Source organism: Argopecten irradians, chromosome 5 (assembly GCF_041381155.1).
Source record: "Argopecten irradians isolate NY chromosome 5, Ai_NY, whole genome shotgun sequence".
Taxonomy (NCBI): domain Eukaryota; kingdom Metazoa; phylum Mollusca; class Bivalvia; order Pectinida; family Pectinidae; genus Argopecten; species Argopecten irradians.
The window spans coordinates 39,933,071-39,947,383 of record NC_091138.1 but is presented as its reverse complement, the minus strand read 5'-3'; the positions used below and the strand labels follow the sequence as shown (position 1 = coordinate 39,947,383).

Here is a 14,313-nt window from a genome sequence, read left to right as displayed (position 1 = left end):
TAAGATTAAACTTTTTGTGACACTCTCACAACTGGAAAATCTATTATAAGACTACACTTTTTGTGACACCCTCGCAACTGGAAAATTCATTATAAGACTACAGTTTTTGTGACACCCTCTCTACCAGAAAACTTGGGTCTTGAAAACTATAGCCATTGTATTAGCTATCCATTAAAACCCCATGGTCCCAACGTCACCGCGTAGTTTCAATGAAAGTGATCCAGGAGTTTCGGAGAAGTTTTCTGGGCAACATTTGCAGACGACAGACAGGCAGGATGATTCCAGTAAACCCCTACCAACTTCGTTCCGGGCTGGAGCATAAAAAAGTTCAAACGCGACACTCTTATATTACAGGCTTGTAAAAAAACTTCATATTGGAGAAGGTGTCTTTAAATTGATAAAAGTATGAAAGAAAAGCTGTATCATATAGAAGAATGGGGCTAAGCAAATGTTGTTATTGTGAGAAGATGGTAAACATCTATATTCTATTTGTATGGAAGTATACACAATTCTATTCAGGAGTGACATTCATATCATTTACGTCATAATAGTTAAAAGAACAACTCAATGGTCTTCAGCAGTGCTAAAACAAGCGAAATATTTCCACAGAAACTTCGCTATCAATGCGAATATTCAAAGAATAAATCAAATTGAACATTTCGCTATTTCAGTTGCTGTTACGAGGGAAGAACTACTTGATCTACCAGTTCGATATGTGCGTGGAGTCCTAGCTGAAGATCGTTTCATTTCAAACCACTTATTTTTGGAAGTAGGTCAACCATGACAGGAAAAGTCGGTTACTAGGAGAGATTTTCTTTCAGTACGAGTCTTCTAGGCTGTTAAACTCCAAAACAATTAGTCTAACCACTAAATGTAATCTTCCATTTTACTTCAGCCCCACCGCTAGAGAAGGCGTTGGATGCAGATGACTCTCCTTCTTTTGATCTTTTTTAAAAATTCACATTTTTTTTTTCAGTTAAATGTTTTTCTATGGAAATAATTATATGAAGGATTGTTGAAGAACCTATACTTTATCTCTGGACCAAAAGGATTTTGATGTAGGGTATTAATGGAACATTTAAATAGTTAATGCATTTCGGGTTGTGTCACTTCATTAAACCATGTAAACACTCAACTCCTTCTCCTCATCAATATCCATCCATTTTCATTTTAGAAGTCATTTAATGTTCAGATATATATTGCAATATGAATAAATTATTATCTGGGTACTATAGTGACCTCAATTGTCGATGGACCACGAGGGACTTAATGATGGATTGATGATCTATAACTTCTAATAAATAGAACTGCGGGGTATGACTGACTACGATATCCACCCATTACCAAATTAATCAATGGAAAGTCCAGACGCTGTTACAACCACAACTAAATCCTGATACTGAAATGTATGTCAATACCAGTAATACATTACGGGGAATAGATTGATTATCAAAAGTGATACAGATTATACAGTCAAGCCTGCTATAAATGACACCTCTGTATAAGGCCACCTATGTGTAAACTTTGGACAGACTTGTTAAGAAGTTGATGGCATTGGCAACGTAATTCACCTGTGTAAAGGACACTTGTCTAAAATGACATTTTTGCTATGTCCCATCGGTGTCCTTTATATACAGGTTTGTAACATCTAATCCAATACACACATGTATTTGGTCAATGAAAAGTCCTATTTCACCTAAGCAGACGACAGGTGTCGAAGTTGTGATATTTCTAATACAATGACCTAGAAATTCCGAGGAGTTAAGCTGCTGTTGAAGTACACGGTTGTTCAATGAAAAAAGAGGCGAAACTCGTAGGACGGGTTATCATGTTGAAGCTAAATCGAATATTCTTAAACCCGAAAGATGTCAGGTACATAATTGTTCTCTGAATCAAAGCTGTGTAAATTTCCACATAATCCGATGCTTTAAAATTCTCCACCGCCGACAGAGCATAAACGATACTCATCATTTTAACAATAATCAATGTTTACTCCCACGTGCGCAATCAGTACTTCATTCCATATAGGGCACAGTGTCATGGTTTTTTTCCAAAACCAATTATAATTATTTTTAATGTTTCTATCTTGTAGCAAAAGAAGAAGCTCAAACTTTTCAATTGTGGTAATTATGGTGTTAAGTGAGTAACTTTTGTAACCGAAGAAAAATACTAATTCGTCTGCTCCTCTTTTTGATAGAGAGAAAATACCATTCGTCAGGGGTGTAGCATCTTTCCAGTTTGTAAATTTCCACTCATGTTAGCGCTAAACTGAATACTCTTAAACATATTAAAAACTCTAACACATCCACTCACAAACATAGTTTTAACATAACCCAGGATATGGATGAAATGTATACTGACGTCAAAACGATCAAGTCCTATCTGTCATAATATTTAATGTTGTGTAACTGAAGTTTAATGGATATGTATCTCCAGTTCGTCAATGACTTGCCTGTAGATTGGTGGTATCTTTGTATGCATTATGTAATGAGTTTTGTCGAAAGAGACATAACTTTGTCGGGGAAATTGTTGTGATATTCGTGAGATTTGAGAGATTCGACGGAAATATGTGATAATGAAGTTAAAGAAGATGTTCTTGTTTTAAAGTTTATATAACAAAGACGATATATTTCCGTCTATATATTCACCAATACAAAAATTGTCATTTCGACAAAGTTGAAATTATGCTTGTTCATTTGTACATGAACTGACGAAAAGAATAAATAGCTTTGTTCATTGATTTGTTTGTTTTCTTTAAAATTACATGCTACATAACTGGGTTAGCACTTTGACATGTTATTTTTTCATCAGTTAATGGCAACCATTAGGTTTGATGAATAAGCTGTGAGAATCATCCAAATGTACAGACAAGCATGTATGATCTCGTATAAACAAATGTCCCATCAACCGTTCAGACAGAACTATTATATCTAAAATGCAGAGATGAAATGATCAAATTAAAAAGAAATTAAAGAGACAATTCACTAAGGCTAATTCTTTTACAAAATCAAGAAGCAAATTATAGCATAAATGTATTGTTCTACATTTCTTATAAAACACATAACGTAAAACATTGACAAATTCCACGATATTGTTAAGTATTTTAATTAATATCGTTGAAATATCAAATCGTTGATCAATACGATTAAGCAGGTACAATATGGACGCTGTACCCATACCCGAGACAAAGTCTTGCACGTTAAACAAATGCATTACATAACCACTGAGAAGGTGATGAAATGATTTTTAGGCAAGACAATTCACCTAATTAGGTTAACACAAATACTGCCAGAGCGGTTTGAGCAGTTCTAGACAAAAGTTGTTTTACTCTACGAGCAAGGGACAGGGTTCGGCATACAAGAAGTTTGACCATAGTGTGTAATGGCGGACATCGAGCGAGTTTGAACATTTCACACACATGTCACCACCATGGGCTTTTCAGGCATATCATAGTAAAACCGACTGATCTAATTTCCCTTAGAACTGTTTTTTTTCTTCAGGTATATGTACAAATTTTAATGTTCTCTTAGACTGAATTGTCCCTTTAAAATGAGATAATCATAAACCACTAAAATAAAAATATACCAGGTATATGGGTTCTCAAGGACATTTAAAACACGCATTTGCGATAAATAGAAACTATTAAAATAAAATATATCTGGTTTTCCAAGGACAATTAAAACGGTGTGCTAAATAAATTACGTGATCATATATTCTTTGATACAGGTTTCTGTCGTTAACGGCCACTATACCAGACCAGGTAATCTGCCAACTATTACGTAATCCAGCATTATAAATATATAATGTAAACTGAGGATGGGCCAGGACACTTAAACAACTGTCATCAACCTATGCAGATCATTGTCCTCCTAGGTAGATTAAACTTTACCTGTCTTAATCGACGTTTCCTTTGTTATGAATGCGACATAGACGTGGTTTCTGGTACAGGATATAACGACACATGGTATTACCTGCCGAAACAATGGACCGTGTGTTTATAGTTACGCCCCGTTCAGCATCATTCAGCACCATTAAGACACGTATAATTAGACTTAATGGAACGGAACTTTCTGTTAATGATTGACCGGAAGTGCAGCTGCTGCCATCGCAGCATGATAGAAAAGAGAGGAGACCAAATAGTTCTGATTTTGTATTTGTGGTTCTGATTGTATAAACATCGACGTTGCTCAGGTAAGACCGATTTTCAGAAGTGCTTTATTTGACTCTTACTGTATCAAAATAAGAATTTGAGAGAGATCAGTATTGGAAAGTTATAATTACCATTGACAAAGAGGAATTAATTCCGTACGTCATATCCGTATTCGGTTTCTAGAAGTGATAGGTGTTTGGAAATTACATTGTATTTGTCTCTGAACAGACTTCTTCCCGAGGGATTGTGCGTTAAACAGTAAATATTCACTATTGGAGTACTTAATTAATCACAGTAACAGTACATTTATGTTTCGTTTTATTGGATAAGACTTCATAGTCTCAACTATCAGTAACACTAGTGGAATCTACTATAACCTCTTATCCCATTATCATAAGCATACTTCAGCCGTAATATTTGCTCAATTTGCAATAGTTACGAAAATATAATTTTTATTACTTCAGACTAATTCAGTTATAGCCTAAGCGATTTTGGCTTTTTGTAAGAGGATAACTTTTTATATCTTTTGCCTTAACCTTTGGCTTCGGATTCAATTCAAAACAAAAACTCTTTCATTAAGTAACAATCCAACATTATAGGACATAAAATTAGGTCATCAAACTGCAGGGAACATTCCAAAATCAAATCCCGTAAACCAGGTCGTGAATAATTGTATAAAATGTCAATATAAATGTACGGTTGTCAGGGATAGCCCTTGGTCGGGTTATATATATAAAATGTCAATATGAATGTACGTTGTCAGTGAGAGCCCTTGGTCGGGAATATATAAAATGTCAATATAAATGTACGCTGTCAGGAATAGCCCTTGGTCGGGAATATATAAAATGTCAATATGAATGTACGTTGTCAGTGAGAGCCCTTGGTCGGGAATATATAAAATGTCAATATAAATGTACGCTGTCAGGAATAGCCCTTGGTCGGGAATATATAAAATGTAAATATAAATGTACGTTGTCAGTGAGAGCCCTTGGTCGGAATATATATAAAATGTCAATATAAATGTACGCTGTCAGGAATAGCCCTTGGTCGGGAATTTATATAAAAATGTCAATATGAATGTGTACGTTGTCAGGGAGAGCCCTTGGTCGTGAATGTATAAAATGTCAATATAAATGTACGGTGTCAGGGATAGCCCTTGGTCGGAATATATAAATGTAAATATATTACGTTGTCAGTGAGAGCCCTTGGTCGTGAATAATTGTATAAAATGTCAATATGAATGTACGGTTGTCAGGGAGAGCCTGGTCGTATACTTGTATAAATGTCAATATGAATGTACTTGTCAGGAGAGCCTTGGTCGTGAATACTTATAAAATGTCAATATGAATGTACGGTTGTCAGGGAGAGCCCTTGGTCGTGAATATACGGTTATCAGTGAGAGCCCTTGGTCGTGAATAATTGTACAAAACATGTCAATATGAATGTACGGTTGTCAGGGAGAGCCAAATGGTCGTAATTTGATGTATTCAAGAATACATGTTTGTGAAAATAACAGAGACACCAACTTTTGTACACGCGAAAATTTAGTAATTTACAGTAACCACAAAATATGGTAAATTACAGTAATTACAAAATATAGTAATTACAAACTACAAAATATAGTAATTTACGGTAACTACAAAATATAGTAATTTACGGTAACTACAAAATATAGCAATTTAAGGTAACTAAAATATAGTTATTTACAGTAACTACAAAATATAGTAGTTTACAGCAGCTAAAAAATAGAGTTATCTACAGTAACTACAAAATATAGTAGTTTACAGCAGCTAAAAAATATATTTTTTTACAGTAACTACAACATATATTAATTTGCAGTAACTGCAAAATATAGTAATTTACTGTTACTACAAATATAGTAATTGACGGTAACTGCAAAATATAGTAATTTACGTTAACTGCAAATCAAGTAATTGACGGTAACTACAAAATATAGTAATTTATTGTAATTAAAAATATTTATTAATTTGCGGTAACTGCAAAATATAGTAATTAACAGTAACTACAAAATATAGTAATTTACGGTAACTAAAAATATAGTAATTTTCAGTAACTACACAATGTAGTAATTTACAGCAGCTACAAAATATAGTAATTTACGGTAACTACAAAATATAGTTATTTACAGTAACTATAAAATATAGTAGTTTACAGTAACTACAAAATATAGTTATTCACAGTAACTACAAAATATGGTTATTTACAGTAACTACAAAATGGTTTCTCCCACTGGGAGGCCGTCTTCAAATGGCGTTAGCTGTTGATAAGGCGTTAAACAAAAGATACCATACGTTTATGATATGTTGGAACACTGTATCGTACTGGTACTGACATTTCTCGGTAGGATACAACATTTACTTACATAAACACATGTTGCGGCTCGCCTTCTAAAACCTTATCTCTAATGGTTTGTGTTTCCTACGTTGCAGGAAACAGAATAAAATGGCCGATAGAGAGACAGAACTCTACAAACTTTACAATCCGTCTTTAAATCGAAAACATGGAACTTGAACTATAAATCGTTATCAATATGATACAATAATACAGTTGAGCTTATCATTGGCAATGTCCGTTATGCTTTGTAGTGTTGAGGTTATGCAAGTAAATATTGTTGTTATGCAAATAATGTAGTGTATGTATTTGTAAATAGATATTGATTATTTTAATAATTTTAATTCAACCCTATTTTGATGATGTTCACGATAGGCTCCTCACATATATGTATATACTCTACATAATTGGACTGGGAACACGCACTGATGTACCCATGGGATGTTCCATACTAGAACTACTCAAGCGCAACTCGGCATTAAAACTAGACCAACGGCATAAACCTGCCATATCGAGGAGTTTGCCCAGACATACACACTTGTTTTATCACTCGCATAAGACGTATCATTCGGGCGGTAGGCTGTGAAAATGGATTCAAGTGTACCAGAAAGTGTAAAATTAGAAGTGGGGAATTATAACAACACCCGATCAAGCTGTAGCTCGGAGTCTTCCGAAAACAATGACATTGAGCGTGAACACTGGTCCGGCAAATTGGATTCACTGCTTTCCTTCCTCGGATATGCTGTAGGACTCGGAAACTTGTGGAGATTTCCATACCTTTGCATGAGGAACGGAGGAGGTAGGCATAGCTTCTGATTACTTAATATTGACGCTTTCATTTATACAGTTTTTTAATATGAAGCATTTGTGAAAATAAAATAGTTTTTTTTTCTGTATTTAACACAGATATTTATGATTTTTAGCGCCAGTCATGCCTTTCTGATCGATTCGGTCTGATGCCTAGCAATAATAGCACGTACTGACCTTGGTAAAATTCCATTGATCATATCCCTGCCTGTGATTTCCTGTTTTTCAAAAGAATGATAATGTTTTAGATAAATAATAACATGTTCAGTAGGAAGCTTACGGTTTTATCCATTCTTGACCTGAGTTAAACATATGTCAGAGCGCCTGGCACCACACAAAGAAACATTATTATCAACGGCCCGGTCAACACTAGACTTCTAATGTAGTTTAAGTTATGCTCAAGATTTTCAGTTGGCCCTAATAGCATGGAAAATTTTGGAGTAAATAGACTGTCGTTACTCTTCATCTGTTTGATGTACCCATTCTACAATGGGAAAACTTTTACCGTACACGATACTCAGTCAATCTAGTACACTTACAAATTTCGCGTAATTTCGCATAGGAGTTTGAAGTGATTTTATGTGTTTTGCGAATGTTTAAATTGAACCTATATATGCGTGCACCGATTGTTAGTTAAAGTATTCAGTAGCGAAGTTATTAGTAAAAATCCTCAATAGCGAAGTTATTAGTAAAAATCCTCAATAGCGAAGTTATAAGTAAAAGTCCTCAGTAGCGAAGTTATAAGTAAAAGTCCTCAGTAGCGAAGTTATCAGTAAAAGTCCTCAGTAGCGAAGTTGATAGTAAAAGTCCTCAGTAGCGAAGTTATAAGTAAAAGTCCTCAGTAGCGAAGTTATTAGTAAAAGTCCTCAGTATCTAAGCTATAAGTAAAAGTCCTCAGTAGCGAAGTTATCAGTAAAAGTCCTCAGTAGCCAAGTTATAAGTAAAAGTCCTCAGTAGCGAAGTTGATTAGTAAAAGTGCTCAGTCAGTAGTGAAGTTATAAGTAAAAGTGCTCAGTAGCAAAGTTATAAGTAAAAGTTCTCAGTAGCAAAGTTATAAGTAAAAGTAGCGAAATTTGTAAAAATCCCCAGTAGCGAAGTTATTAATAAAAGTAGCGAAGTTATTAATAAAAGTCCTTAGTAGCGAAGTTATTAGTAAAAGTGCTCAGTAACGAAGTATGAATATGTTGAAAAGAAAGGCTACGCGAAACTTACATGTGTACATAAACACAGGATCATAAAATTAGTGTTCATTTCATAAATGAATATTATGAAACGAATTTAAGAAGTTGTATTTTACGAGCCTTGACGAGCGAAAATTGAAACGTCGACACGAGTCCATAAAATTTCATGTGAAATGAATATCAATTATATGATTTTTTATCCCATAACTACGTCAACCTACATTTTGAAGAATCTTAACGTTTAAATATGTTGCAAAATTCAAGCGGATTCCGCCATTTTTCACGGCGTCATTGACATTATGTGACGTCATTGGTTTACTAACCTAAAGTCATGACCCTACAATTAATTTCAAGCAAATGAAAAGAGCTCCAGTTTACATTACACTAGTGAAATATTAAATGGTTATACAGTCACTGGATACCAGTCTGATTATGTGATAAGATAGTTTACAGTTCTAGACAGCAAACATCCTACAGTCTTGATTTTATCTCTACAAAGAATTGTTCACATAGTGAATATGAGAACTGTACATGGAAACTGAGGTCGCTGTTCGCAAACTCATTTTTGATTGGCTGATAAAGTGACTTCATAACTGCAAGGAGAGAAAAAATCCACTAATAAAGGTGATGTCTAACTGACATTGCTAGAACATTTATTTGTGAGAATTAAGTTTAATTAATATACTTTTGTGTCCTATTTTTGTCACGGTGTGTCCACAATAACTTCTTTTCATAATTTATGTCTTTATGGTATTCAATGGTATTCGTACTAACGTATATAATTACATATTAACTCCAAAAATAAAAGCTATCTGATGAAAGTCGTCGCTGATGTACAAGCTTTAAACAGCGTGCACCTATTTCAGACACAGAATAACTGAATTAAAGTTCATATATTATTTACAGACGTCTGCATCTGATAGGGAACACTCATAATAAAAAAATACTATAGCTTTCTACCATCAGCAAGGTAAACCACACCATCAATTGATCCTGTAGCGGAAGTCGTTTTTATGTAATAGAGTGTGCGATTGGTCGATAAACATTTGAAATTTTACATTAACGTTTACATCGGCTAATCAGTGTGTCTTTTTTTCAAAATCAATAGCATGGATAGCCAGCTGTTAGCTGAACCTTATTTATTTTTACATAAAATCAGTTACAGGGAAAATTCCATGTTTGATATACGAATTCTCAATGAACAAATATGTTGATAACAAATCGCTGTAATATCAGATTGCATTGTCAATTCTAAATGAATGGAATCTCATTCATTTGGGTTTCAGACATGCTTTACCTTGGTGATACACAAACCCGTGAATATGTTGTTTGTAAGTGATATGTAGGTTTATACAAACGTTTGTGTTTTGACCTAGAAAGAGGCACTTATGTTTGGCACTTCCGCCTAACCTAATGGTACAGCTTACAGCACGGCGTCTGATTATATCATTTATTTTAAGTAACTCTCGACATCGGATGTTGACATTATGCCAACTTGGACTTGTGTGATTTCGTTTTGGTTATTATTAATATTTCATTCATTTAAAACCCATAAGACAGAGCCGTTAATGATACCGACTTTTATTTTAATTAATTTCCGATATATTCTAAACTTATGTTTGATCAATTTCCGGAATATTCTAAACTTATGTTTGATCAATTTCCGGAATATTCTAAACTTATGTTTGATCAATTTCCGGAATATTCTAAACTTATGTTTGATCAATTTCCGGAATATTCTAAACTTATGTTCGATTAAATTTCGTGTAGGTTACGGTTATAAATAGAAGTCGCACAACAAAGTCTCCGCGAACAATAAATTATATTATGAAAACGCGAAATTAATTAATCTCGAAAATCACTTGATTTACAGTATGTACTGGTGGAGACCATGGAGACCATTTAAAGAGGTGTAAATATTATGGCGGCTCATTAAAAAATCGGAATCCGTGGCCCATTTTAAGTGGATACAGTGATTATGCGATTTCTACGAGTACATTCATTACATTCTGAAATTGGATAAGTCGATAATGTTAATTGATCCTGCTGTATATTCCCCGAGATGCTCCGAATTTAAGCGAACTAGTCAACTAAGGCGGAGATGAAATATAGTGGTTCCATGTGGTTGTTCGGTGAAAGTTATGCAGAATTTTTTACTTGTTTGGTTTTTAAACATTAATCAACAACTGGGTAAAACTGGAAAAACACTTTCAACTTAAGATTTCATACTTTGATATAAATATCTCGTGATTAACATCAGAGAAACAGAAATAATTTGATTTTTCAACGGTCATTATTAACTTAACTTTTATACACTTTTTTATTTGTTTGACTGACATTGATAATGGGCGTTTACCTTACAGAAACATGTGTTCCCATGAAGGAACCTTTTAACTTGTTGGTACCTTAATAATGGCTACTCAGTACTGAGTTATCGACAAAAAATGATCACAGAAGAATCAGGAACCCAACTTCTGTTATGGAATTAAATATACGTAATTTAATCCGTTCTACTGTTCATTATTTAAAAGATAAACAATTAATAATCTGACTTTTTAAAGTCATCAGATAATTTGAAAAGTAGAGACTGGTTTGTTCTCATATATGGCCAGATATTATGATATGATGTAATACTTGACACCGACAATAAAGTATCTTCACCCATAGTTATTACCGTTAATGTAGCCAATAAATAATTCATTAATAATTCTACTTCCATTGAATAATAACTCACTTATAGTAATTAAAGTTCGTTTCACAATAACCTTAATGGATTACAAAATCAGGCTTATCGATGGATCATTGATCAATCAACTTAACTGAAGATTCTGCTGTCTAATCTCCACGGTTAGTCTGGCTAATGTGCCGATTAAAAGTGAAATGGATGTAGTCGAATTATCATTAAGATACTTCACCACTGATGAATAACATTTATTCTCTATCAAAAAAAGAGGCAAACAAATTCATATTTTTTCTTTAGTTACAAAAGTTACATGCTTTACACCATAACCATCATTGAAAAGTTTGAGCCTCTTATTTTACTTCAAGATAAATATTGTGAAAATAATTAATTACGTCCCGAAAAAAGTCCATGGCACTGTGCCATATATTGAATGATATTGCGCATCCGCAAAATGCAAAACAAGTTAATTAATTTTTATTTTTTTTTTTGTGTAAATTAATGATGTCTCGTCTTAACCTGCAACAAATAGCCACAAATCTACCGAGTGTGAATCTTATAGAAAAAAATCCAGCATTCGCGTCGACGAAATTGTCGATTGCTTCACATTAAACGATTCTTATCAATGAAATGTTATAACATTAACGTGAAATTCAAAGCTAGAAGTATTTTTCATGACTTTTCATGCGTGAATATTCGATTTTATGCAAGAAACAACTTGCTGGCTTTGAGTCATTATATCAGTGAAATCTCCTCCGTTATGTCTGGTGTACATTATAGATTCACAGGCTCATTTCCGTTTGAACCCATTATCATCAGATCACATTATGCTTATAAATTGAATAGTCAGCTTCACTCGACCGACCGCTGTATTAATCGGGTAAAATTCGCAGGTGAATTATTTTCGATAGATATTGTCGTTTTCACTGAAATTCGCGAATTCAATGAATTCAACGAATGTCAATGGATTTCTTAATATTTCATCAACATCATTAAATCGCGAAATCTAACGCGAACACCACCCGTATAGGAAACCGCGATCGCGGAGGGATATCACTTTGGGCCGTTTTACGGCCACTCAGTGATAAGTAAAATATTTTGCATGAAGATACATTAGGGTCAGCTGCATATTGTATGCTATTCAGAATATCCGATTTTTTCTGCTTTCATGGTAATTTCATAGGTCAAAGGTCAAATGGTGAAAATTCACATTTTCATTATCTAAGTCCTAATTAATTAAAAATTAGAATTTAGATAATATTTTCCCCAGGTTTTGCCTGTAAATATTGGGTTTGTGAAGATCAGTTCAGAAAACTATGTAATACTAAACATCATCAACATTTTGTTCCATATAAACATGTCTCTGATACACTTGTCCCTGATAAACAATCTACTGACAAATATGCTATTGATTAACATGACCTCATTTTTCTTCTCTTTCTATTTTAGGAGCATTTCTCATCCCTTTCCTTATTTTCTTGGTCTTATGCGGACTACCGTTGTATTTCCTGGAGCTCAGTCTGGGACAGTTCACAGGGAAGAGCGCCAGTCATGCCTGGGAGGTGTGTCCAATTTTCAAAGGTAAATATTACCATTGTTCTTAAATTTTATAATATTACATTAAAATGCATAGATGATCTTGCACAAGTGAAAAATTTATTAAACGAGTTCAATAATTTGATATGCCGAATTTTATACGAGCTTAATATATCTCATATTACGTAGCCACGAGTGTGATATTCTTTTTATCACACATCTAGTATTTATAGAAATATAGACAAAACGTTCAATTTCGATTTGATATAAGAGTCGTTAAATTAGACTGAAATCCGTCTAGCGAGACAATCGTGTGACGTCATATTTTGATTATTGCATTGTTATTATTGTGACATCACAATAGTGTTATTACACGTTTGTATATATAAAAATAATTTTATGACGTGGCCGTATGGCATTGCTGAACGGTCCAGCAATTTGATAAAATATAATTGTCCATGTTATCAATTTATTTGAAATGCATTTTTTCCCCTAGGTGTTGGAGTTGGTATGGTGATAGCCATAGGGATAATAGCGTTGTACTACAACGTTATAATCGCCTGGACATTGTTTTACATCGGGAACAGCTTCATCAATCCTCTCCCATGGAGCACGTGCTCTAACGATTGGAACACAGACACGTGCGGGGTCAGAGTGGGTGACAACATAAACACTTCAGTTACCTTGAATGTGACAGGATGGAATGAAACTTTCCAAAACAGTACCCACAGGTACGGAGCCCTAGCGACGGTCAAAGGTCTCACGTCAGAAGAGGAGTTTTGGCAGTAAGTATTCTCGTCTACATTTATATGTATACAAATAGACGTTATTATTATATTAGTTTTGCAAATATTCTCAGAAAAGTGTAACCTATTAAAATGAAAAAAAAAAAATATTAATCAAGAATCAGAATTCCATTATCCAATAGCCACGTTAGTGACATTTTCATTATTTGTATTATTTTACATTCACTGACATAATACCGGAACTATAAAGTGCTGTGTTTATTTTTCACCTAAGTATCCACGTTTGCTTTATTTATTTTCTTTATATCGTGCACTATGTATAACTGAATGTACACCAAAATAGATAATTCACAAATAAACAGTTAACTAGGTGGATATACCAACATAGGCCACTATATTGAATGCTAGGATAAAGGTGTTTATGTCGAATATTAGGTAGGTGTATAAATTAAATGTGTGCTTTTGAAGGTATAAAGTTTTAAGTATGTCATCTGGCTTGGACGTCATCGGTCGGATTCCTTGGCACCTGGCAGTGTGCTTCTTCGCCGCGTGGATTCTCGTCTACCTTTGCCTGATAAAAGGTGTAAAGTCGATAGGAAAGGTACCCAGAAATCTCGGTGTATTTGTGATCATGTATTGCCTACCGATCAACATTTTCACATTAACCCACAGAAAAAACAAAGTATGCCTCAATATATAATTATAGTGTATCATAGATTCATTATAAAAAAAAAACCTGCGTCACGATTTTTGTTTTTATAATGCACGACAAAATCTAAGAATCTGAAAAAAGACAGAAAGAAATAATTTCAACATTAATTGAAAATCAATCGAGTCAATGTTTTCATCACTTTCACACAC

General features: G+C 33.9%; 1 protein-coding gene across 2 annotated transcripts in view; it reads left to right on the top strand.

The window, feature by feature from the left end:
• Window positions 1-3,824: 3,824 nt before the first annotated feature.
• The window catches only part of LOC138323837 (sodium- and chloride-dependent glycine transporter 2-like), a 28,018-nt gene continuing 17,529 nt past the window's right edge, over window positions 3,825-14,313 (top strand). Inside the window, exons 1-5 of one of the 2 annotated variants that reach the window (XM_069268697.1) lie at window positions 3,825-4,191; window positions 6,878-7,301; window positions 12,620-12,751; window positions 13,203-13,491; window positions 13,921-14,053. In XM_069268697.1, coding sequence (XP_069124798.1) covers window positions 7,091-7,301; window positions 12,620-12,751; window positions 13,203-13,491; window positions 13,921-14,053 — 765 coding nt within the window. In that variant the 5' untranslated portion in view covers window positions 3,825-4,191; window positions 6,878-7,090. Of the gene's footprint in view, window positions 4,192-6,600; window positions 7,302-12,619; window positions 12,752-13,202; window positions 13,492-13,920; window positions 14,054-14,313 lie in introns of both variants that reach the window. The other variant, XM_069268698.1, reaches the window with a different exon arrangement.